The sequence below is a fragment of the Microplitis demolitor genome, chromosome 4 (assembly GCF_026212275.2).
Source record: "Microplitis demolitor isolate Queensland-Clemson2020A chromosome 4, iyMicDemo2.1a, whole genome shotgun sequence".
Lineage (NCBI taxonomy): Eukaryota > Metazoa > Arthropoda > Insecta > Hymenoptera > Braconidae > Microplitis > Microplitis demolitor.
In genome coordinates this window covers 17,958,474-17,986,100 of record NC_068548.1, presented here as the reverse complement: position 1 = coordinate 17,986,100, position 27,627 = coordinate 17,958,474, and the positions used below count along the sequence as shown (strand labels likewise).

General features: G+C 24.6%; 2 protein-coding genes across 3 annotated transcripts; one reads left to right on the top strand and one right to left on the bottom strand.

The window, feature by feature from the left end:
* Nucleotides 1-1,855: 1,855 nt before the first annotated feature.
* LOC103579744 (RING-box protein 2) lies at nucleotides 1,856-27,062 on the top strand. Its single transcript, XM_008561256.3, has 2 exons — nucleotides 1,856-2,348; nucleotides 26,705-27,062. The coding sequence occupies exons 1-2, from the start codon at nucleotides 2,192-2,194 to the stop codon at nucleotides 26,884-26,886; spliced, it is 339 nt and encodes a 112-aa protein (XP_008559478.1). The 5' UTR covers nucleotides 1,856-2,191; the 3' UTR covers nucleotides 26,887-27,062.
* Nucleotides 4,180-17,379, bottom strand: LOC103579743 (facilitated trehalose transporter Tret1). Of its 2 annotated transcripts, XM_053738164.1 has the most exons (5): nucleotides 16,693-17,379; nucleotides 10,988-11,455; nucleotides 7,641-7,760; nucleotides 6,275-6,398; nucleotides 4,180-5,419 (listed from the first exon to the last, which is right to left on the bottom strand). In XM_053738164.1, exons 1-5 carry the CDS (start codon nucleotides 16,774-16,776, stop codon nucleotides 4,284-4,286), a joined length of 1,932 nt encoding a protein of 643 aa, XP_053594139.1. In that variant the 5' UTR covers nucleotides 16,777-17,379; the 3' UTR covers nucleotides 4,180-4,283. The 2 variants fall into 2 exon arrangements, with proteins under 2 accessions (XP_053594139.1, XP_014299225.1); XM_014443739.2 differs by lacking the exons at nucleotides 10,988-11,455; nucleotides 16,693-17,379 and adding an exon at nucleotides 7,854-8,177.
* Nucleotides 27,063-27,627: the final 565 nt, after the last annotated feature.

Here is a 27,627-nt window from a genome sequence, read left to right as displayed (position 1 = left end):
TTTTGAAGTTTTTCTATTCAAAATCCATCGGGAGTCGAACTATTTTTTTTTTTTCAATTCTCTATAGCTCAGCCGCATTTCAAGTTATCGAGTCGCTGTTTGCGGCATTTTGTAGACAATTTAATACTCTTTATTAGTTCTAAAAATTATTTTTCTAATAATAATTTGGGTTTTTAGGTGATACTGACTAAATAACGAAATTTACAGTAAAAATGCAGGTAACAACTTTTTAGGAAATTTTATTCTCTACAAAGAAGGTCCTCTTATTTAAGTGGCTCAAGTTCTTCGTTCACGTGATATAGATATTTTACTAATTTTTATTTATTATTATTAACACCTTCGGCAATTTTACAATATAATTCAAAAGATAAGTGTAAAGTATTTTGTAAATAAAATATTTATTATAAATTTATCCGAAGCTTATTAAATTTAATCCTTCTTATTTTCATGAACAGGTTGAATTATTAAAAAGAAAATTAATTACTAATTTACAATTAAAATTCAAAGGCATTCAGTCGAATTTTAAAAAAAATATTTTATTTACAAAATTAATAAAATTCCTCATTTACGTAAACGAAGAACTTGATCCACTTAAATAAGAGGACCTTCTTTGTATAGAATCAAATTTCCTAAAAAAATTATTATCTGCATTTTTATTGTAAATTTCGTTATTTAGTCAATATTAACTGAAAGCCTAAATATATCACTAGAATACTGATACTGGTGCTGGTACTGGTGCATCTTTTCATGCAAATTAACTTTTTCTTTAAAACGAACATCAACGATAAATGTCATACAATCTTGTTTATCATATAATTAGTAATAATAATCATTAAATAAAAAAAATACATATCATTTATTGAGTAAACTTGGTAGTGCCCAAAGTCTCCATAAATAAACGAGTGTTTTTAAGCTTGCAAACAAACTTTGTATAATTAGCACTGAGAAAATTCCCAAAGATTATTTTTTATCACTTAAGTTTATAAATAAACCTCAGAAAATGAGGACATGGCCCTTTTAGGATTGATAACAGATAAAAATGAACATCTTAAAGAATTAAAGAATGCTATTTGCAAAGATTAATTTAAATTTAATTATGTGAATTTTTATCTATGGGGATTTGCATGTCCTAAATTCTTAAAGGATTTTTTTATTTTTTTTTCATTGACAACATTTATTTATAAATAATGTCGTTTGTTAATTTGATAAAAAATATTTGTTTTTTAATGTGATCCTGAAGTTAGCAGACAATTGAAAATTTTCGAATTTTTTTTTCAACAACTTAATTAAAAAAAAAAAAACTAACAATATGCACATGTAAAAAATTTAAAAAACTATCGGTGCAATTTTTTTTTTAATTTATCATTTTTGAAAAATCAAACATTATTAGACATCAACTAATTTCAGTATCATTTCAAGAGTTTTAAAATATAATTAATTAATTAAATATTAAAGTATTAATTGAAAAATAGGCAACGCAATTACAATTTCTCCCAGATATAAATTTTTTAAAAAATTACTCACAGTTGTTATCAATTCAGTAAAATCATGTCAATTTTAAAATTCGAATTTTCAAGTTCTATAGGCTAAAATTTATTCAACAAATTTAGTTTAATTTCTAATTGATAACAACTGTCAGTAATTTTTTAAAAAATCTATATCTCGAAGTTGTAACTGCACTGTCCGCTTTTCAATGAATGCTTTAATTTTTTTGAAATTAATCAATTTAATTTTAATACTCTCATGACAGTTCAAGGTCATGACATTGGACATTTTATAAAAGTGGGGGGCACTGTCCAAGAATGTCTTTAATTAATAGAAAAAAAAAAAAAAGAAAAAGTAATTAATACTTGTATGTTAAAATTATTTAATCAATTAAAAATATAAGAACGTTAACAATCTGGTACTTTACCGTAAAAATTTTTTTTTATAAAAAAAGAAATTTATAAAATTTAATTGGCGCCATAGAGGACACCAGTATCGAAATAATTATCAGTGTAAACAAGTAAAGAATAAGGTTTTGAAAACATAAATAAGAGATATATAATTTATTGATATTTATGAAACGTGATATAATAATAACATTATTTATTAATTAAATATTATATAAAGTATATAAATTAATGATTACTAAGTTCAATTATCTGTAACGTTGAATTAAATCGTCTGTAAAAAAATTAATAACCTAAAAATGTCAGACCAAGATCACGATAGTAGTGGAGATCGTGGTGATGGAGATGGTGCTAAATCAGACAAACTATTTACTTTGAAAAAATGGAACGCTGTTGCAATGTGGAGTTGGGATGTTGAATGTGATACCTGTGCTATTTGCAGAGTTCAAGTTATGGGTAAGTTTAATTACTCAAATATTTATTATTATTTATAATACGTGTTGTTGATTTATCATTGGAAAATAATATAAACATTTAAGTTTTGTTTTTATTAATCATTTTTAAAATTATAACATGATTCATTTGTTTTAATGAAAATTTAAGCAACAAATAATCGACAATATTTTTATTTGAAATAAATAAAGTCAATATTAAAAGAAAATTTTTGAAAAAATACATACCAAGGACTTTTTAAAATCCATGTTTGTATATTTTTAAATTATTCATGTAGACACGAAAATTGACAAATGTAATTTTCCATTTGATTCATTACAAGATTATTCTTTAGCAAAAAAAATAATAATTTTAATGAGTGTGAGAGTAGCAAGCATCAGACAAATTTTAAATTGTGAATAAATAGAGTTAATAATTAAAAAAAATAATATTTATAAAAAATGCACTTATTAATTTTTTAAATTATTTACGCTATTAATAATTTTAAATTTGCCTGATGCCTGCTACATTCACACTCATTAATTTTAATAAACAAAATTATTTTTTAATCTTTTATATTAATTATCTTATAATTAATAATTCATAAAAAAATCTATTTAAAAAGGAGTATAAGAAATTTTTTTAAATAACAAAAACTAAGCAATTATAATGTCAATGTTTTATTTAAATAATTAACAATATTGATTATAATTTATCTAAAAATATTTTTTTTTGTACATCAAGATCATCTGAAAATATTTAAATAATTTCATATATTTATTCATCATAATTGATGTAAAAAAATAATTAAACTTGCAGCCTCTGTCACCTCAATACAATTAATAGAATAAGTATCATTAATTAATTTTAATTAAAAACAAAAGTTATAATTGAGGGAATAAAGTAGAGATTCTAATAAATATATGATTCTGAAAATTTTTATGAGATTGCTGCTAAGGCATAAATTAAGTACACTTATAAAATTTCAACCTGTGATGAATTAAAAAAAAATAAAAATAGACAATTATAATGGATTTTGATTCGATTGCATTGACTTTTAAATATTTCAATAGTTTATAAATTTAATAAGAATAAAAATTTAATATTGATATAATATTAACAATAAAACTTACTACTCGTCTTTCTACACATATTTACATTTTTAAAAAATTATTATTAATATTTAAAGCCTCTATTTATATTTACAAATATTTTTTTTATGCGGACTATTGACTAATTATTTTAAACGCTACTCATCTACATGCATTCGCATTAATTATCTAAATAATTTATGCGAATTTCTAAATGATTATTATTTTTAAGTAATTATACGCTTATATATTTAGTATACCCTGTTTTTAAAAATATTTTTTTTTAACATTTAAATAATTACGTCACCTATTTTCCATGAGGTAGACTCTTTAGGACTCTCGAATTACGAGATTTAACATAATAATTATAAATAATATAAATTTATACTTATAAAATGTTACATATAATTATTTTATCATGTATTTTAATATTTAAAAAACATTATTTTTATAGTTTTTTTTTAAAGTTTTATATAACTATAACCGTATTAAAAATATATCTCACAATCTAAAGTGAGTTTTTACTTTTGTCGTCTTATCTCGCTTAATAATATTTATAACTGCTATTTGAGCAAGCTATTTAACTCACTGATTTAATAAATTTACAAGGAACATTGTTCCAATACTGCCATTCATTTTTCTCTATTAACATTATTTTAATAATTATTTATATATATAAATGACACGTATTGCTATTATCATTGATAAGTTATCATCGGCTGAATAATTTTCCAAAATTTGGACCGGAATAAATATAATCCCTATAACTCTGTATCTCATTATTTATATTTTTCGTATTTTTTTTTAACATTTAAATAAAAATTCAAATAAATGCATTGATAAAGATATAAAATAATAAAAAAAAGTTCTAACATGCTGTTGGCATAGGCCTCAAATTTGCAACAGCACTCATTCTTCTAACTGGTCCCGTTAATTTTTTTTCAATGTCTTCCAACGAACGCCCGCGAGTTTCCGGTACAAATAGTATAACAAATAATAAACCAACTATACAAATAGTACCGTACATCCAAAATGCACCGGTTATTTTCATCAATGATATTATATTTTGGAAGGTTTTCGTTACAAGGAATGCACAAAACCAATTAAAACTCGTGGCAACACTTGCTGCACCACCACGTATTTTAGCTGGTAATATTTCACCCATCATTAACCAGGGTATCGGTCCAAATCCTAATGAAAATGCAATAACGTAAATTACAATACACGCCAACGGCAACCAACCAAAATTAGCAACATCATAGTTGTTATCTTTCATGTATAAAAATGTACCAAGTGTCATTAATGTTATAATCATAACAACACTACTAATGTAAAGAAGAATTTTACGTCCTAAACGATCAATAACAGCAGTTGCCATGAATGTTGCACTAAAATTGACAATACCAATGATAATTGAACTTATGTTTGTATCAATAGAGCTACCAGACTCGCTAAATATTTTATTACTGTAAAATATAACAGTATTAATACCAGAAAACTGTTGGAAAAACATCAACCCAACGGAAATCATAAGTGGTTTAATGTGATTTGGTTTAAATAGTTCAGCCATTGAACTTGATGATGAATTTTTTTCACTATCAAGATGAGTTTTTTCAACAGCGGCGAGCTCTTCACTGACATCAACAGATTTTCCACGCAGCCATTCAAGTGATTTACGTGCACGCTTTGTTTTACCTTTCGACACATACCATCTTGGTGTTTCGGGTATCAATAATCCTAGCAGGAAGTATATTACTGGTATACAAGCTCCCATAAATGCCAGCATTGACCAGTTCAAGTACATTCCAGAAACGAAACATATAAGTATTCCAATATTACCGCATGCTGTTGGCAGTAAACCCAAGACACCACGCACTTCTGGCTGGAGGGTCTCACCAAGGTAAACAGGCAATACGAGAGATATTACACCTACGCTGAAACCACTCAGTGCACGACCTACTAGCACTAACCAGACATTTGTTGCTGTTGCTATGAATATCCAGGCTGCAATCAGACAAAAAGGTAATGGTCAAAATAAATGCTGTAAATTATATGAGACTTGATGATTGATGAGTGTACTTGAGATTTACTTTACGTAATCTATGTAAGTAGTTTATTAATAATTACATCCGTAGTGAGGATAATAGTGTGATTTTTTTTTATTCATTACGAGTAATTTTATACGCAAAAAAATAAATAATAAATTTTATTCGGATTTTCATTGATTTTTTTTATTTGAACAATAAACCCGCCACAAAGAAGGTAATTCATAAATAATATGATATTGAAAGCGAAAAAGTGTGAGAGTGATTCTCTAAAATATATTGATATGAAAAAAAAATTACTCTTGGTCTTTAAATTTCATTGTTTGAACACAAGTAAAATTTTATTGTTTCAAACTTTAAAAACTGACGCGCTTAAAATATACTTTCTTCAATTTTAAGAAAGTAATAATTATATAACGTTGTATAAAAAATCAATTGCTCGACATTGAAAATTTTGTTTATCATACTGGATTTTTAAAAAAATTTTTTATTATAAACTTGAATGTTCTTAACAGCTAATGTTAAAGCTAAAGAGTTAAATTAGTAAAATTTCATTTTTTTATCTACCAAACAGTAATTTCTATTACTTTTGATATGATTTATTTACATATAAACTTTAAATTTAAATATTTAAATTAAGATTATTATAACTTATTTTATAAAACAACGGAATTACTTTTTGAAATGATATTAAATTGTGACCACATTATAAATTTTTAGTTATCAATTATTATTATTAATTTTTATAATTCATTTTTTTTGTTTATGCCGTGATTTATCATTAAAATATAAAATAAACAAAATTTATAATTACCTGCCATAAATGGAATTGATGTTGCTAAAATGGTATTTCTTCTACCGATGTATTCAATCAGTGGACCACCAAATACTCCACCAAGCAATGCGCTCAGAGGCATTACCGATCCAATCCATGATTCCTGAAACAATCATTGTTTCGAATTTTATTTTATTATTTTGTTATTTTAAATCAAATAATAGTAATTACGCTGGATGATAATCAGTTTACTTAAATGTAATGATTAATGTCTTATGCAATGTATACAGCAAATATTATATAAAGCTAAGTTTTAATCTATACAAAGTAAAAGTTTTATCTTGATAAAATATTTATTAAGAAATAAAATTTTAATTGTTTAATTTAAAAAAAAAAGAAATAATTCTTTAAATTATAAAATTACGACACATTTGTTTTCAAAGAAATAATTATTTTGATTGTCAGTTTTTATCACATTGATGTAAATCCGTTATCAATCAAAAATAATTTAAGAAGTTGTGAAATTCCATAATCTTACTTGACTTTATTTCAATAAATAAATATATATATATATATATATATATATATATATATATATATATATATATATATATATAAAAACTATATAATATTAAATATTTGTATTATATATATATAATATATAGGTGGTTTTTTAAGCTTAGCGATAAATTGTAAAAAATATTGTTTTTTCGCGATAGTAGAAAAACAAAAAAAAAAAAATGAAATTATTTTAATGTCTAAGACCTGATTTTTATGTGTCAATAAATAATTCAATGCACGATAAATTTATTTGAGGAAGTAAGTGAGGAAGTAAAATTTACAATTCACATCATGAATTTAAGATGAGTGAGTAAAGTGTCTGATGATAATCGGTGGATTTAAAAAAATTTAAATGACCTTCGTATATAAACAGTTGGATGATTAGGAGTATGAAGGACGTTGACGTCTACATAATAATAATATTAATAATAGTAATGTGTATTGTCTATCGTTTTATATTTTATTGGTGATTGAATAGTTAAAACCGAGATGCTTGACATATTATTTCATCAAATGGTGTATTATTGTGTCTGTTAAAGGCGTCAATATGTTTAATATACAACTCTATTAAACATTTAAATGCAAACGTCAGCCGGTGTGTGTCTGAACTACAGCCAATCACGCTAAACTACTGTCACTAATAGATAATAATGCGAGAGAATCAAGACGCGCCCCTGACCACGAGGATCAATTGACAACTTTTAAGGAGGTTACAAATCAAACTCTTCGATTAATCCCCACGTCAATGTCTTGATATCAATATTATTTATTGTTCTTTATTTTTTTTTTTTTTTTTGGATTTTATTAATTAAATATTTTTATAACAAAAGAAAAAAAAATTTACCATAACATCATCAAGCTCGAATGGCTTTGTTTCTTTCATAGAAGGTAAAGCTGGTGATGTATAAGAGCTTGAAAATCCTATAAGCAATGATGCGATTGACACTGCAAATGCTGCAAAGACCTGTAAAAAAAATCAAATAAATTTTTTTAATTAAATTCACTATAATTATATTTTTAAAATATTTATAATTAAAATTATTTTTATTATCAGTACCTGTAAAAATGTACATTTTGCAACAGGTACATTGCCAGGTACTTCGATATTCACATGAGTATCAGCACGTAAAAGGATTTTCATTGTTTTAAATTTTTTATTTAACGTTTAATTAAATTTGCAAAAGTTATTTTTTTTCTTTGAATTTGAAAAACGTTTTAGAAAACTAATTGCCACGCCTCCAAATTAGAACACACACAAAAGTTTTTTTAGTCGATTAGATTAAAGAATATCGTTATCAAAAAATGACGAGCCCACACTATTATCACGAGTGGGAGCTTTTCGGTGCCAGAGCGACAAATATAACAATACAAGGCAATCAACACTTGTCGCGTTCCCTTATATATGATACCACCGACATTAAGTTTTCAGGGGGGCAGCTCTACCACTCTTTGCGTCAAATGGCCCCCTTCTATTTCTCGTTCATTATTGTAACTCTTCTTATATATAAATATATATATATATATATACGTACATATGTACATATGTATGTATATCTTAATATCTATTATTCTTACTCTGTCTCACAAACTTTTAGTCTCTATACTATACGGTTTAATTCCACGGATTCGTAATGCAACGTCCCAATGTCATATATTTCAAATACTGATCACGTATCTTCATGGAATAGTGAATATAATAATACTATCAGCACCACATCTGCCAGAATTTAAATACTATGACGCGAAAATTTTTGAGAAATTAATTCATTTCTTTTTTTTTTTTTTATTTAAATACTTTTTCATATATTTAAATATTATATAGTCTTCATTCGACTTGGATGATGATACTGATTTTTTTAATATTCACTTTTGTGCTCTTAATAAGTATAAGCGCATGCTCATTTATTAAATTGATCCGACACCTAAGTAATTTTCCGATTTCAAATCCATTACAATAATGAGTTCATAATTATGATTATTTTTTTAATTTCAAACTCGAATAAAATTTAAATTAATTTTGCAGAAAATTTCACGAAATTTATTAATTTTTAATATGAAAATTTTTTAAATATATGTATACATTATCAATAACAGAATTTTAAATATAAAAATTATACTCTATTAATTTAACGTTTCGTACTTTTTCAGCACTTCATCGAGTTTCATTATAAATTATTATATTAATATATACAATTTTCCAAATACAGATAAATTTCATTTATAAGTAATCATTAATAACTGATTGTATAATTATGTTTACTAATTAAATATTGAAAAAAATTTATTTAATTGTTAATTGTCATTAATCTAAATTTCTTTCGGAGTAAATATGAATCTTGCAATAGAGAAGTGAACGAAATCCTGATAGGAAGCTAATATATCAAAGAATTTAGAGTATATATAAATTTACAATATGAAATTCATAAAAAATTCACTCAGACAAATAAATGAAATATAAGATTGTAATTAATGTAAATTGCTAAGTGTTAAATACATAAGTAAGCTAATTATGTAATAACTATCCAGTTATTAATGATTATAACTAATAAGTAGAATTTATCTGTGTGGAAAATTATAAATAGTAGAATCTGGTTATAAGTTACATCGGATGCTCTACTCTCACGACAATTTAATTTTTTCCTTTGAAAGAGTGTAGACAGAAACATTGCTTATGTCCAGATTGTATTATATTATAGTAATTTATTAAGAACCCTGATGAAGTGCTAATAGAGCACGAAACGTTGCTGAAATATAATAGAATTTATATTGTTTTTGTCAAAATTTCTGCTATTGATAATGTGTTCAATAAATGAATCTGAAGTTAGCAGACAATGAACAATTTTCGAATTTTTTTTCAACTAATTAATTACAAAATCACATTTAAAAATATGCTCATGTAGAAAATTAAGACAACTATGGGTGCAATTATTTGAAAAAATTTTTTTTTACAATTTATCGTTTTGAAAAAAATCCAAAAATTATTAGACGTCGGTTAAATTCAGTATCATATTAAATAATATGAATGCTAATTTTATAATATCATTAAAAATTATTTATGGATTGTAAAAAAAATAATATTGGAAATGAGTTTAGTAAACGTAATGAGAGTAAGTTTGTGTAAAAAGAAGTTCAAGGAAATGTGTATAGAGTACAGAAGGTTTTAGAAAATCGAGGCCAGTAAGATAGCCAAGTAAAACAAATTTTATGAAATTAAATAAAAAAATAAAATACATATCAATGAGTTTAAAAAATAAAAAAAAAAACGAGAGTAAAATATTCAAGACAGAATAATTAGCAACTCATCTGAACATACATCATTAATGCATATGTTCTGAGTTTAATAAATAATATCTATTATAATTGAATATTAACCTTGATATTAACTGCATAACTTCCTTTTGGTACCAGATAATTATATGTTTTTAAACAAAAATAATAGACACTGATGTCATATATTTAAAGTTAACTAATTATTTTTTTGCATTCAATATTATATTTACAATATGTCAAGTGTTTTGCATTTTATTATTATTTTTAAATAATGATAATGAATTATTTTGTTTTTATTTTAAAAATTTTTAAAAATATGTAAAAGATTTTTAAATTTAAATTAGTAAATTAAAATAATTTATTAAGTCGAACAATTATTGGGATTAAAAGTATGATAAAAAAAAATTCTCAACAATAAACATGATGAAATTAAAATATCAAAGGTTATTGTTTATCAAATAAATACATTTTTATAAAACGCAAATAATTAAATCATTTAAACATAAATATAAATAATTAATATCTATAAATAAAATAGCGTTAACTATTGTTATTGTGAAATATCAATAATAAACGTGATTGTTCTACCCTCGTAATTAAAAATATGTTATTTAGTTCTTGACATATCAACTGTATTAGATATTCGATAAGTGAATATAAACTCTAAATAACTCACAATTGAATTAATAATAAATTATAAATAATAATATTAAACAGTTCAAAGATGATTTTAATTTTTTTTTAAATAATAATTATCAGTCTTACATTTATTAGTCAATATTTGAGTACTATTTAAAATCTTTTACGTTCTGATACTACGATCCTATTGGGCTGATCATATAAACTTTAGACTACTTTCTCTTCAGTAAAACTCACGAAATATAAGTAAAAAAAAAATAAAATATATGAATAAGTAGTTACCTGGGATGAATATTGGAATATATCTTGAGGTTTTGGTTTTTTGGCATTACAAGGTGATGAAGGTGATCTTTGGAGAGCAATGTCTTCTCCATTTCTTTTATTGTCCACTAAAATATCCTGTTCCTCAATGACAACCTCGTTGTCCATGATTAAGGGCTCCAAAAATTTGTAATCAACAAGAGTAATGTCTTTATTGTTGGGACTATTTATTTTTGACTGTAATTCACTTCCGTGTCTTAGATTTTCAGTATAATAATGTGCCTCTGATTGTTCAAGATCGTAATTTTTATTCCTAGTTATTGTAATATTGTATTTTTTCTTGTTGGTAATAAGGGCTTGTTGGCTGTTGAAAGGACTGGCGTTTGTTAATAATGTTGAGTTTGATGAACAATCCTCGTGTATAGACGATGAAGCCGAATTTCCCAGGGATGAAACCCAGGGGAGATATTTTTGATGAGCTGGTTGCCCCTAAAAAAATTTCAATTTAATTATTAAATTATAATACTATTAAAAAAAATATAAAATCTATTTATTAATTATCAAATAAAGTTTTAGTTGAATTAAAAAATAAATGCAATCTTTTTTAAATAATTTGAATAATTATTCAAATTTTGAAATTAGCGGCAAAAGTATTAATGAAATAATTTCCAATACAATGACATCATTTCTCTAATATATAATATTGTATAAAAAAAAAAAGTTAATAAACTTACAAGAATCCAATAAAATATTAAGAATAAATTTAACAATAGAAATGTGAGCTTACTATTATAAGAAAATGAAATCAAAGAAAAATGACAAAGTTTAACTATATATATACATTCGTATTATCAACATAATTATGAAAAAAAAAAAATTCCAATATGAAAGACATAGATTATAATAACTGACCAATGAGAATATTCAAAAATTAATAAATAAATTATAGAGAGTATGAAGACTTTGTGATTGATCGACGTAAATCCCCCACAATAATCATTTGATAACCCCTGAGGCGAACTTTGTTAACTAAACTTTGAATACGTCTTTTGGTAATTACAACAGATGATAGCTAGGGACATCTATTATTGTTCTTAAATATTAAATTTATTTATTTAAAGGAAAAAATTCTTATTATTGGTAATTTCAAGTTTTATTTATTTGTAAGTCTATTAGGTCAATTATAAATTATTTTATTAAAAATTACCATATCGAACCCATTTATGGGACTTTCTTGATGACTGATTTTGGAGATGACTTTTAACATGTTATTACTACCGTAATTGTAATATTGTACTAATAATCATTATATATAAAACTAGTTTTGATACTAAGATGCATCTGAATTATCAATCACTTGAGATAAGTCTTGTACTCTACACTGTGAAAAATTCCCATTAAATTTTACTATGGGTGCATTGTAACCCCGGACTATAAGAAAACTGGTACAAAATTTACAAGTGTCCCATAGTAAACGTATGCGCATAGGTGTCAATCGTGTCGTCTGCGCATACCGTTTACTATGGGACACTTGTAAATTTTTTACCCGTTTTCTTATGGTCCGGGGTTACAATGCACCCATAGTAAAATTTGTTGGAAATTTTTCACAGTGTATACAAGTTTTTTAAATGATTTTTTTTTTACTCGATTAATTATAAATTATAGCATTTATTTTATATTTAAAATGTCTAATAATTTTTTTTCGATACATGATACTTTTCTTTTATTGAAAAAAAATTTTGTTTACCAATGTTCGATTTGTTTAAACTGATATTGTGTCATTGAAAGAATGACCTAATTACTAATCCGTTATAGTTTAAGCGATTGAAAGAGACCCCGTGATCTTATTGAGATGATGGAAGAACGTGGGTGAGAAGATAAAATTTCGTATTTTATTTCATCGATTTCTTATATTTTATTTATTATATACACGCAATGGTAGCGTGATAAAGTGATTCACATAATTTATATCATTTCTTAATTTTTTAATTCATTAATATTTTAAATTTTGCTGTGTACTACATCGATAAAAAATAGTTATGATTAATGTTTGGTTATATTTATTTTACATGAAAATTTTTTAGATATTTTTTATTTGAACTATTATTTGTTTATTTAAAAATGAATAAAAACAGATAGAGATTTAGTAGTTTTGTTTTTTACAGTTTTTATGAAACACAACAAACAATTATGCCATTAATTTATTTTCATGAGTTTTGATTTTTTTTTTTCAAAAAATAAAATCGTAATAATTTTTTTTAGCGCTGATTTTTCAGGTGGTTTCATTTATTACTTTTTTAAAATTATTTTTCTTCTGTCAAAACGGAGAAAAAACGCAATCATTAAAAGTAAATATTCAAAATAAATTTATTGGTTTGTATGTCAACAGTAATTATTTTTTATTACCATATTGTGATAACATTTTTTGTGCTCGTTGACATGATGACTTTCATCAATTTGACAATAAGTTTAATAAACTACATAAAAAAAAATATTTAGTATCTTTACTGGATTTGTCTGAAATTTTTTTGATAATTAACGTCACCCCGATGATGTCATTCCAACTTACATAAACTGCGGTATAATTATTTACTTCCATACTAATTTTCTGTGATTTATTTTTTACTTTTTTTAATTCACCAAATGAATAAATTTTAATTTCTTACCTTTATAAATAAATAACAATACTTTAAACTAATTTTACATTTTTAATTGTTAATTTTTACCAAACTCGATCAAATCAACCCTAAAAAATTTTTTTATTTTGATATCCTAAACTGTTTTTAAATCTTGTATAAATCGGTAGCAAAATTTTAATTATATTTTATCAAAGTTTTCTAACATATATGTATATATAAATAATATCCAATAATGCATAGTATTAATGATAGAAATAAATAATATTGGAGGTTTTACCCCAAGTATGTAATTACGTATATGGTTTAAAAATAATTTATTAATTAAATACATCATAAGTATATCCCGAGTCGAAATATTAGACGTAAATTGAATGCTTTGGACATTAAAAATTTAAATTGACCGTTTTTGACTTAGTTATAAAATGTAGATCAGAATGCCACGAATACAAAACGTAATTAAAACCTATTTAGACTTACAATTAGAAAATAAGAGTATACCAAAAAAATTTTATCATCAATTTTGTACTCCTGGATAATAATCACGTCAATTCCCAACTATTTTGTAGTACGCCTTCTGGCTTCTCAGGCAGATACCGGGAGCCATAATGGCATAGTAAAAATTCGGACCATCCGAGGTCACTTTGAAGAAAAAAAAATTCCTACCCTTGTATAATCTTTTTTTAGTAGATTTTATTTACATTTTATTAAATTCGTGAGACGAAGTTACATTTTGCGTACTATAAAACCGCTGAACCTTCATTTTGAATGTTCAAAACGAAAACGTTTAATTTACATTTAACATTTCGACTCGGGATAATTTAAATATTATTTTTTATTTCTAATACCCAAGTTTGGCTACTGGATTTAATTTTTATAAATAAATTTTTTTAGTTAAATGATAATCTGTTTACTTAAGCAATCAAAAATTGACAACTAAAATAATTATTTAAATTTTTACAATAGTAATAACATACAATAGGATATTAAATTATTGCAAATACTTTGACAAAGTAATTTATTATTTTAAAAAATTATACTATTATATAAATCACAAACTTTCTATACTCAATCTGATCAACGTGATGACAATATTACAGTTTACTTAACAAACAAGTAAATCAATTCAGTAATTATCCGTTAATGTTCGAATTGATATCATACCTATTACTGTGTAATCATACTTAATCATTTTGAATGGTTATTATTATTACATTTCTATTCTTAAACTTGAATAATAAAAAAAAAAAAAAAAAAAAAAAAAGTGTCTCTAGGTCAGTGTCGCAAAGTTCATTCATTGGGTTTCTTAAATCACATTTCATACTACTGTACGTATATAAAATACACAAAATAAAATTAAAAAAAAAATGTATGCACATATATATATGTATACATGTAATTAAAAATAAGAGTATGATGATCAGTTGCTTGAACAAGACCAGCGAGAGCAAGTGTAGTGGAAAGTACCAGAGAATATAAATAAAAAAAGAAAAAAAAAACAAAGATGCTGGCACAATCTACGACTCACTGCGAAAATATCTCGATTCAAAATAAACTTTACGGTTTTAACATTGTTTACTACAATTTATTTTAAAAATACATTCAATCGAATTATTATAAATAATTATGATTCATATAAATATGATGTTTAGTCATTAGTATTATTAAAAAAAAAAAAAAATGCGGAAAGATTTTTTTTATTTTAAAGTATCTTACAATTTTGAGTAATTTTAAGACATGAAATTTTTTTTTAAATTTTATCAGTATTGCAAAGTAAAATCTACTTTATCGAAGAGTAAAAATTTTGATAAAAATTCATAATTTTTAAAAATCAGGTGTCCTATATCTGAGTAAAAAATTATCCGTGTATTTTAATTTAAAAAAAAAAATAAAACTTAATTTGAATTTAAAACTGTCGGTAATTTCAATGCCTACATGTATCGATAATGTATACATATAATATATACTAGTTTTTGCACACATATATCGGGTCGACGATCTGTTTCTCCTTTCAAAAATCTTTTGCAGTACTTTTCCACTTCTGCGATACACATGTTGTAGAGAGTGTATATATTTATCGACACACCTTTCATTCTATTCCTCAGTCAAGCAAATAAAAGCAACGTAACATTAAGTGAGCTCAAATGATTGGGGAAACGAATTACGTACCAAAATGTCTTGAATACAAGGTTGTTTCAACTTTAAAAAAAATAAAATACGGATTAAATATATCGTGTTAAATTACTTAATAAACACGTGGAAATTAATACCGCGTGTCATATTTAAAAAATAAATATTTTTCTATATAGTTGAATAAAAAGTATTATACATATATGTATCAAACAATAACTTACTGTCATTTCGATTGATTTTGGTATTAACGAAAATCTATTTTTGGGCTTATTAATGATAACAAGATAATGACGCGAACTATCATTTAATAGCCATTAACGAAACTGAAAAAAGTAGTAGTTTATGTAAAACATTAATTTATATAAAGTTCTTTGTTTGCTTAAGAAAAATCTAATTTCTTTTATTGACCTTTCTATTGAACCTTGACATTGACTTTTAAATAATTCATTGTTATACCTTATTAATTAAATAGTTGAACCATAATAATAAAAAAAAAAAAAAAAAAAAAAAAACCAGGGTGATGATGAAGAATCATTTTATAAAAATAGATATCAAAAGACAATCATAATTGGATTTTTTTTGTGTAAGCAGAAAAATATTTAAAATAAAAGCAATATCGGCCTGTGGCGTAGACCCACGGAAACGCATGGAACTTTCCAGAAGCCCGGCAGGAACCAGATAAAGTCGAACATATCGAGAGACTTCTGCGAGAGAAAAGGATAATCGGGAACAAGCATCGACTTAACATCATCTGTACACATTTATATAAAGATTCGCATCGACACTGCCCTACCGACCAAACGCTATAATTTAAATTTAAATTAAAACGTCAAAACTCCGTTATCACAAAATTTCGTCATTCTTCAAATGATAATTTATGATTAATCATGGTTATCAATTAGTGATAATAAAATGAAGTAAATAAATATAAAAATGATATACATTAATTCAACTTACATTGTTTGATGAAACCAGACATAGAGGCCATGGTTGCATTATCTGCCTCCGCGTAACCATTTTTGATTTGCTATTGTTATCCATTATTATTGTCAAAATAATCACAAATTAAATGTTTTTAAATAATTAAACACAAATAATAACGTTTATAAAATTTATAAGAAATGTCCACTGTTGCTTGGTTGCCGGTTGGTAAGTATAGTGCAGAATGGTCTTCCACGTTCTATCAAGTCTGCGTAGAAAATCTATCCTTGTTTTACTAATGAAAGTCTATATTTTTATTCTCTTTTTCGTATGTACGCCGCATTTACTTGTACCGGGCACTTGTATTGATATATTTATAATTTTGTTTTATCTATGTATATATTTATAAATATGTAAATGTGTCAACCATTACATACTTAATACAGTAGCGACATATGATAATATTATGACGATTTGATAACCACACACGTGCTTATGTTTTGACAGCTATTAATTTTATTTTAAAGAAAAATTTTTTTTTTTAATTTATGTTTAAAATTAATAGCGTAAAATGTTTTGTGATGAACGATAGTTAATAGTAAAATATATGAAATTTATATTTGATTGTAATTTGATTGAATTGAGTTGAGAAAGTACAGTCACGTGCTTTCTATAACGTATTTACTCTTCAAGGGTTTTTGATAACTGTTGAACATTTTGCTAAAGGATTTGACTTTTATATACTTCTGTTGCGGAGAACTCGGGACAGGCGCCAGAAACCCTCGGCAATGTTCGGACAATCTCGACCAACCGTTAAAAGGTGCTATGATGTATTTTGTATTAGAGTGGGAGAAATTTATAATATTATGCAGTTACATGTTGTTTAAATATTGTTGATATATTAATGGTGGAAAATTGATTATTATTGATAGCTAAAATATTATTGGAGTGTCTTCGCGAAATGTCAATTAATTTATTAGGTGTCATTGTCGACTTCATTATTATAATTTTATTTGTAATTGCCAAATTTGTTGAACCATTTGCATTTTTATTTCTTTTCTTTTTTTCAATAAGTCAAAATATCAATAACTTAAAATGAATTAGTTATTCATTAACGATTTATAATTTTTCATTAAATTCAATTTAAATGTAACGCGCAATTGTATTACATCATTCTTTGTTCTTCTTAGTTTTTTGTATTTTTCTATCAAAAATATCTAAAAAATTAATTATTTCTATTTTTATATTTAAATAATTAAATATTTTAAAAAATTTTTACAGAAAACTTGTAGATTTTTGTTATAACGTAAAATAATTCAAAAGTGGGCGGAAAAAATCAATAGAACGATAGTACATATTAGTGCGTATTTACCTAAACCAGTCGAATTAATTACTCATAATTTTTTCCAGTGTGAGATATTTTATGAGTATTGTTTTAATTTTTCAAATAAAAATTTAAAAAAATTTTAGTCCATCAGAATAAGAACAAAAGTAAAGTTTTTTTAAAATTATTATTTTTTTGCATTAATTTATATTTTAAGAAATTTTTTTAATTGTATTGGCTTATTAGACTGAATTTAATTCGAACTCATCCATATTCATAATTAACAAATAATTCGTATTGCTGTTAAAATTGATGTGTAATTATTAAGATGACAAAAAAAAAATATAATGGACTTCAATAAAAAAAAATTGCGAATTTTTTATATTATATAATAAATTAACTAAATGAATAAAAAAATACACATGTATTTGAAAATGTCATAAATAATTTTATTTTAAGGTCTGAAAATTTAAATAACCGATAAACCGAACCTTGGGGAATTTGCAGCGACTATACTTATGTACTTAACAAACGACCTGGATGATTATTTTTTAAACTCATCTAAGCTTAAAAAACAAACCTTGATGACTTTGCAGTGTGAAAGTTTCAAATGAATAATTTTTTATGATTATTTAACCAGTTCACATAAGCTCAAATAACAAATCTCGTAGGATCTGCGAATTATTTACAAATTCCCATAAATGATATTTATTTAAATTTATCTCTTCAAAAACTTGCGCACTGTAAATTACTCAAAGTTTTTTTTGTAAGTTAAAAAAATAGTATTTATTCATTGGGAATTAACATTCTACACTCTGCAAATTCTCTAAGATTTATTTATCGCTTATCCGAGCTTGTAAATGTTTAAATAAAATTAATCACTTTTTCAAGTACACCTTTAGTTTATAGTGATGTATACATGAGTAATAATTAAAACAAACCCCATTTTTTTCGGTAAATACCTTAAAAATTTGTAAGATTTCATGGACCCAATTAGTATTTATTTGAGACAAAGGTATGGTTCATTTGAATGAAATAGTGATTCGTTTATAGTTAACAAATCTTTATTTGAAATTTTTTTCAACCAAGATTTGTTAACTATAAATAAATAAATATATATTTGAATGAAATAAATGATTTCGTTCAGTCAAATAAATCTATTTATTTGGCTCAAATAAATTGTTATCTCAGTGCGGAAAAAAAATTCCACTAAAATCTATAATGTTAACTTCGTAATCGTGAACTGGATTTTCATTGGCGTCAATTTTTAAATGTCTTATTTGAAAATTTACTATAGTCATTATTAAAATTAGATGAAGGTTATATTCTTTATTATTTAACATCGTAATTTTAACAAAGTCTATAGTAAATTTTGATATAAGATATTTAAAAATTGACGCCAATGAAAGTCTAGTCCACGATTACGATGTTAACATTGTAAATTTTAGCAGAATTTTCTTTCGTGTAGAACATTTAAAATGTAAGCACATGGAACTTTTAAAAATGTGTAGATCCCCTCTTATGCATATAATAACTTTTTATTTTTTTTCTAAACTTTGGGTACGATGTATTTGTATGATACTTTAAAATTATTGTGTATTAGTTGTTTTAAAAATTATGTAAAGTTTTCGTCTTAATTACTTAATTTGATTGTCAATGAGACTTAATAAATCGGTTTATTTTGATGTTTCTGAAGATTCATATGATTTTCGTGCAACTGAAAAAAAACAATTCGAATGTAAAAAATCTACTGGATGACTAGATTTTTAAAATATTTCGTTTATAGATGCTGGTATGTCAACCAAAAATCTTAGGCCAACCCCAACCTCCAGAAATACCTATTAAGTCGCCCTTAAGCAGTCGAATTACATAAATTTTTTTTCATTCTCGTTGCGTGAAAATCGTTCCTATCTTCAGGTACATTTATTTTATAGAAAAAAATCTTGAAGCTAATTCTAAATTTTTGTACTTTTTAGTTTCACGATTTAAAGAGCTTAAAAAAAACATATGTCTCATGATTGATTTAAGTTTAAAAAGTCCAAAAAATTTTGGAGCTTGCCTATTTTTCTCTGATGTTTCTTGTCAGATTTATTTTAAATAAAGATATCTTTCTAGTGAAAGCTTATTTTTGATTTATGTTTTTTATGGATTATTTTTTTTAAATGACAAAATGACTTTCATTTATTATAAACAAAGCTTTCATAATTTATCTTAATAATAAACATATTATTTATAATTTATTTTAAAAATAAATACTCATTTGTAATTGTGATAACTTGTTTAATAAATAAACAATTATATTTATAAATTTTTTGACAATGTTAAATCGATAAATTTGATTTAGATTCAATTAATTGCTTTGTAATTATTGACCCATCATTTGTGAATAATAACGAGACATAATTTTGACAAATAAAAAAAATTATAACATTTAAATGTTTATAATTTAAACGTAATATGATATAATTTGAAAGTTTGAAAAATAATTTATTGCAATTACTCAAATGTTGTTTTTCTATGATAAAATTATTTTTAAAATATTTTAACTGAAATTTTTATTTTTAAATTATCTCATTAGTCATTTTAGTTCATTTACGTCTAACTATAGTTTCCTCTCACCATTTACTAGACATACATATTTTTGTATGTCTAGGAAGACATTGTGTTCTTGTAAAATCATTTATTGGAATTTCTATTGTACATTTTCTTTAGTTAATTTTTTTAAGTCACAATTACATTTGTCCTTAAAATTTATTAGTTCTATTCTTGGAAATGATTGTTTTGTACTATACTCATAACATCTATTTACTTCTTTTACTTGATAAATAATTGTTTTTTCCATTAAGATAAGAATAAACAATATTAAGGTGTGTTAAGTAAAAACAGTCTTGGAAATATTCAAAAATGGGAAGAGGGGACAGAATGTGCTCTTGAAGAATAAATTTCTTAGAAGGTGATTTTTATTCACTATTTCTAGTAAGTTCTTTACATCAATATGATTTAGTAAAAAAAAAAAAAAAAAAATTTTTTTTTCTATTTTAATAAGCTTGCGGAATGAACGCGGATTGAATGGTTTTTTATTTATCAACTCTCTTCGAAGTGAAATTTAGTCTGAAAAAGAGTTTATATTAACTTTGAAATTTTGGATCAGAGTAAAATTTGCTCTGAAGAATTTACATTTCAATATTAAAATTTCTAATCGAAGTAAAGGCAGCTTTAAAAAATTCAAATCACTGTGGAATAGCGCCATTGAAAAAAATATCCTCTAGTTACATTATTTATTTCGGATCGAACTAAAATCTACATTCACTATCAATTTTTTTTCAGTGTACAACCTAATAAAATTTTTAAAAAATTACAATCAACTTAATTAAGCAACATTACTATTACACAGAAGAAAAGAATTTCTCGTCCCGAGAAAATTTTCTTTTTCAATTCATAATGCAAAATATTTATTAGGGCAAATAAAAAATTTTCTTGGGTCAAGTAAAAATTTTTTGCGCTAAGAAATCTTTTTTTTTTCTGAGTACATCATCAAAATAAAATTAAAAAAAAATCTAAGTAAAATCTCCGTTTTCTTTTCTCTAAAAATTTTTAAAGAAAATATCAGGAGCTTATTCTTCTTTCCTCGCACCTTTCCCCAATTATTGTAACGTAAATTAAAAGAATTTTAATGTCAAACTTTCGACCTGAACGTCACTGAATTAATCTCGAATGCTCCGGTTAGAATGCAATTAAATAATATACAGTACATTGCGTTATGTCATATTGAACATATATAACAATTTACCAGGGTTAATATAACGGTCAAGTAAGGGCAAAAGGAAAAGACCTCAGAAAATTTCCGAAATCTTAATTCTTTTTATTAAATTATATATTTATCCTAAACTACCTTTTTTTAATATTAAGAAAAATGGCCAGTATTTTGTTTACATCTCTTAAGATAAATCATATTATTAATGTATATTTTATTAAATGATCAACATGTTTTAGATGGAAGGGAATATTCCTAAACTGATTTCATTCGTCCCATCGCTGGAGCCAATCGATAATTGCTCGAAACAATACTTGACCACCAATCGAAAAATTTCCATTGAGCGCAGTATTCACTTAATAAACTTTTATTTTTATTTATTTTGACGGCCACATATGTCAACAATCTAATTCATATACTCGTATATACAATCATAAAGTAATCAGGATAAAATTATCATAATTATCACAGAATACTTAACGTCTATATATTATCATAATGATTATCAATTTTTACATTGATCTTTATTTAATTTTACTGATAATTTTTTTAAAAGTTTCCATTTATATTCAATAATGTAATAGATAGCATGATTTGAGAGCTTATGGGCTACATTTGTTCGAATTTTTATTATTGCAAGTGAGGATTATTTTTATCTTATCTTTGATTCAAGTTCATTGACTGGTCTTGACAATTTTTTTCTTAATACAATTTAAAAAAATTATCTTTAGATACTTTGATTTGTGATTATAAAAAAAAATTGTTAAACGGTTAATTCTGTGTTGTAGCCCTTAAACTTTTTGTTGCTTTCAAGATCTATATAAAAAAAATTAAACACAAAAGAATTATTTTTTTAATAAATATAAGATCACACGAGCGAATCATAAATGATTTAAATATTTTTTTGTTGCATTTAAAAAAAATAATCAAGATTAGGATCTGATTAAATTTTAATATTTCGTAAAATGTTTATCTAATTAATTTCAACAAGTTCTTCAATGATAAATTTTATTGATTGCTCCAATAAAAGTTCAAATCGGTTCGTTTGTTCCGAAAATATTACTAAATAATACTCAATACAAGAAGAAAGTTTTGTCATAACAAATTTTCAATTTCCCGCTACAAAAATTAAAAATTTTTAGGATTAATTAATTGTATGAATTACATTATGCACCCAAAGGAGTTCGGCAAAACTACATCTGAATTAATTCCGCATGTGTAACTTCTAAACATGGGACAGATTAGAATTTCGAATGGAACTTTTTTGGAACGTTAGTAATTTTGATGGTAAAAAAAAAAGTTTTTATGAATAAAGTTAGAGTCAAAAGAGGACGTTTTTGGAACTTTTTCGGAATTTTATATGGACATTTCAAAAAAATTCCAGACTCCACTTCCGACTTTTTTATGGATTAAAAAGGCTTTTAAATTTAGAGTAAAAAAAGCGTCCTATTTTGACTCTAAATTTGCTCATAAAAACATTTTTTTTACCATCAAAATTACTAACGTTTCAAAAAAGTTCCATTCGAAGTACTAACCTGTCTCATTTTTAAAAGTTCCACATGCGGAACTTTTTTGGAATCTCTTTGGAACGATTTTTTCTTACACCGGATGTTTATTTCAATTTTTGTTAGGAGCTGGGTATAGTCCAGCATTGCTATGACACCGTAGAATTTTAAACAACAATAATATTTTCGGATGCTTTTTTTTAAATTTTGATTTTCAAAAATCCACAATGAAAAATTGAAAAATAATACACTCGCTTATTTAAAATATTTTACACTTATGACACATTGGTTTCACGATGCAATGAGAATTAATTAAACATATATTACAAAGTAGTGAATAAGGAGGCTCGTTGCATATTATATTGATTTATCGATGGCAAGGTCCCCCATGAAAAGGTTAATTGGCTATCTATTTTGCCTTGATACAATCACTGTATGACGTCTTTTATAATCAATTATAGAAAACATTGTTTTTTTAATACTTATATACACTACTGTATTATGTTATACGTAAAATAAAATAAAAGAAATACAATTAAAGGAATACAAAATAAAATGATTCAATAAATGTTGTGTCGCTATTATATTGCTACAAACATGCTTATATTATATTGTATACATATATGTCGTTGATTCGAATCTTCTAGATCATTAACAATGACTTGTATTTAACACATGAAACATCGTCTCTGGTTAATTGAAACCGAATGGAATTTTACCACTCACACAAACAGTAATATCCATTACCGTATTTAATAGCACAATATATAACTTATAATATTTTAATAACTATTAAAAGTCAATTAAATATTTATTTTTATTATCTTGAAACTTTTTTCTGTGTTATTAGGCTGAATTAATACCTATATATAATACAAATATTTATATATATATATATATATATATATATATATATATAAGAGAGGAGGGGGAAAAACAGGGTACTTAAGGAAATAATAAGTTTTTGGGGACTCAAATATGTTAAATGATTTCAAAGTGAATAAAACAATTTTTGGAAATTAAGTAAATTTGATTAAAATTTTCTTGTAAATAATTTACAAAAAAAAAAAAATAATAATTATTGGATACAAAAGAAAAAAAAAATTGTTTAATAGTTTTTATCATAAAACAAAAGTCGGTAACACTTTTCGACTGACACTCGATTTTTAAAAAAGTTCGATTTACTTTAAATTATTAATTTTTAGTAGATTTCATAGAAATCTAACTAGTGTATTTGCCCTTATAATGAAATTTTCGAAAAATTTTGCTACCTTTCAACTCAGCTCGACGAGCTGAGTCAGAAAATGCATTTGGTTCAAATATTTATATGTGTATTTATATATACATATATATACAATATAACGCGCCGTTCTCCAACAATAGCGTCCACAATTCTACACCGATCTTGATGAAACTTAGTATACTAATTCTATGGACGATTACCTTGGATGAGTTCGAAGATAAGCCAATTTGGCCAATCAGTTTAAAAGTTATGTTTAGTTGAAGTTTTGTAAAATTTTCAAAAAAAAATTTGTCTGCCGCTTTAACTGGATGTAACTTCTTCTAAACGGAAAGAGATAGCTCATTTTTGTTTGTTTTATCTGAAAATTCACTCGATTTTCTTCAATTATCATTATGCATCTCATTGATTTGTCCACTTTTTCTAATAGATAAATGGTTTTGAAAATTTACAAAATATTATAAAAACTAATTTTATGCAGGTTGTCACTTCGATTATTGCCACAATTTCAAATCGATCGCTCTGAAACTTAGTATACGTATTCTGTGGGTGACTACCTTGATCGAGTTTGAAAATGAGCTCAATCAGTTAATTAGCTTAGAAGTTATAGCATTTCAAATTTTTCAAAATGTCAAAAATTTATAGTTTCACTTATTCTTTCTTCGAAATTTTCTGAATGTTATAACTTATCGACTTTCTGTAAAATTCAATTAAAAGCTCTTCAAATAAGCTTTAATTTTCATGCCTCTTTATGTGCCTAGACCAATGAAATTTCTTATCTTACCACTCATTAAATGAAATTTTGCTATTGCGTTGGTTCTCCTACTTTCAATAGAATCGATAGAAATCTAACTACTGTATTCTTTAGTAACTTATGAAACTGATCGAATTTATATCATTACTGTGTAACACTTATAAAATCCTAATCTTCCAATTCAAGTGTCTGTATTTAATTTGGTTTTATTTACAGTGTATATGACTGATTTCAAGTGTGACACTTAGATCTATCATAATTGAAATTTCAACCTAAATTATTTTATTTAGTTTCGTATTAACTATTAATTCTATAGTAGAGAACACAGAATACTTTTTCGTAGATAATTTTTTTCTCTTTAACTTCAATTTTTGTGATTCAACTTATCATTCCGATAATTTTTTCAATTTTTTAATTTCAATTTTAAAATTTTATTGCATTTAACTTAAAATCTTTTGTTGTATAACCTTGAGAATATTCGAAAATGTCGAAAAAAAAAAAATTTATTTTGTTATTAATGTTTATTTGAAAGGATAAAATAATCAAATAATGAGAAATCTACTTCCATTTCGGCTGCCGAATGGCCTTTTTTTTATTTGGTAATCACTTTTTATAATTAACTTCAAGGTAAAAGATTTACGTTAGTTTTAATTTCAAAGAAGATATTTTGAAAAATGCAATTATATATTGTTCAAAGTAATAGATCAAAATATTATTAATAGTTAAATAAATTTCAAAATTATAGAAACTGAAAATATCATTAAGTTGATTGTTGGAATATATCTGAAGTAATTTAACACCGGGAGTATTTTTTATCGTAAATTGATAAGAAAAAAATCAAATTGATTTTATACTGTTTTTTTACAAAAAAATTTTCCGACAATAGTAAAAAAAAATTCAAAATGATGTTTAATTATATTTACAAAAGTGATTTTAGAATGTTTAAAAAATAAACATTTACATAAAACTTTGGGGATTCCCCATTTTGCCTCCCACCCCGCTCCGTTTTGCCCCTCCGTTTATATTTATGATCGTAATCTAAAGAGTTAATTTCTTTTATACAGATGATATAATTTAGTACAATAGGTGATTAGAATATTGAAACAAATAAATGAGAAAACATGAACCTACTATTTAATAATTTTTATTTTAATATTTATTTGTACTTGTATTAAAAACAAACGATCCATGTCTTGTTATTTTAGGTCAATGTGTTTCATTTATTACATCTCATGTCCGTTATTTTGTATTACATATTATTATCTTAGCTGTTGTTCTCAAACTCGATCGCTCATAATATTTTATATAATATTAAATCAATTAATAATCTCGTACTTAAAAAACGAAATAAATCCTCAAGCTTCCTCACCCCGTCATAAAAATGTCTGAGAATTTTTTAATCGATAAACTTATCTTTATAGAGTAGTTATTATATCATTATTATTAATTTATTTATTTTTCATATTTTCAGATGCCTGTCTACGTTGTCAAGCTGAAAGTAAAAAAGACTTTGACGGTCGTCAAGACTGTGTTGTAGTTTGGGGCGAGTGTAATCACTCATTTCATTATTGCTGTATGTCACTCTGGGTAAAACAAAACAACCGATGTCCACTTTGTCAACAAGAATGGTCTATTCAACGAATGGGAAAATAATTTTTTTTTTTAAATTACATTATTTCATTATAATTCATTTTACTAATCAGGATCTTGTATCTCGATAAATTTAATAAAGATCGAATTAAAAATTATAAATTTCATTATAGGTAATTATTAAAATTATTTTTTTTTTTTTATGTAGTTAAGTCAAAAAAGTAATTAAAAATGTTTAATAAAACTATTTAATCAACACAATAATTAATTAATAATAATTTTATTTGATTACGTCTTTAAGAAGTAAAACAATATATTTTTTTTTCAATTATAGTTGTTCTTAAAATGATTATCTTATCAAATAAAATTTTAGTAAAGAAACTGAAAAACAAGTAAATTACCTTGCGGCATATTAAAACTTAAAAAGTATCTTTAATAATAGTGAAATCTTTAACATATTATCATTATCATAAAGATTTATTTTTTAAGGTGTTACATACGATATACGATTTTGTACAATTAAATGTTTAAATTACGAAAATGATATAATACAATAGAAGTAATAAAGTAATAAACTAGAAATTTAATAAATTAAATGATTATTTTTAACAATCTTTATTAGAAAAAATAAAATACAATTATAAACGAGTCAATGACCCTCAAGTTTTTTTGTTCAGAAAGAGAATGTGAAATTAACAAGAATTACTGGATCCTCTGACAGTCAGATCAATTAAATCCATACTGGATTCCATGTCTGTTGAATCGATTTCAATCTTGAGTTGATGAAAAAAATTACAATAAAGA

What these genes read in the sequence shown, in the direction of transcription:
- LOC103579744 (XM_008561256.3), top strand. Translation starts at nt 2,192, where the DNA reads ATGTCAGACCAAGATCACGATAGTAGTGGAGATCGTGGTGATGGAGAT. An exon ending in TTGCAGAGTTCAAGTTATGG is followed by an intron (nt 2,349 to 26,704) that starts GTAAGTTTAATT and finishes TCATATTTTCAG; the next exon opens with ATGCCTGTCTACGTTGTCAA.
- LOC103579743 (XM_053738164.1), bottom strand. Translation starts at nt 16,776, where the DNA reads ATGGATAACAATAGCAAATCAAAAATGGTTACGCGGAGGCAGATAATG. An exon ending in TATTCCAATATTCATCCCAG is followed by an intron (nt 7,761 to 10,987) that starts GTAACTACTTAT and finishes TTTTTTTTACAG; the next exon opens with GTCTTTGCAGCATTTGCAGT. An exon ending in TCGAGCTTGATGATGTTATG is followed by an intron (nt 6,399 to 7,640) that starts GTAAATTTTTTT and finishes TGATTGTTTCAG; the next exon opens with GAATCATGGATTGGATCGGT.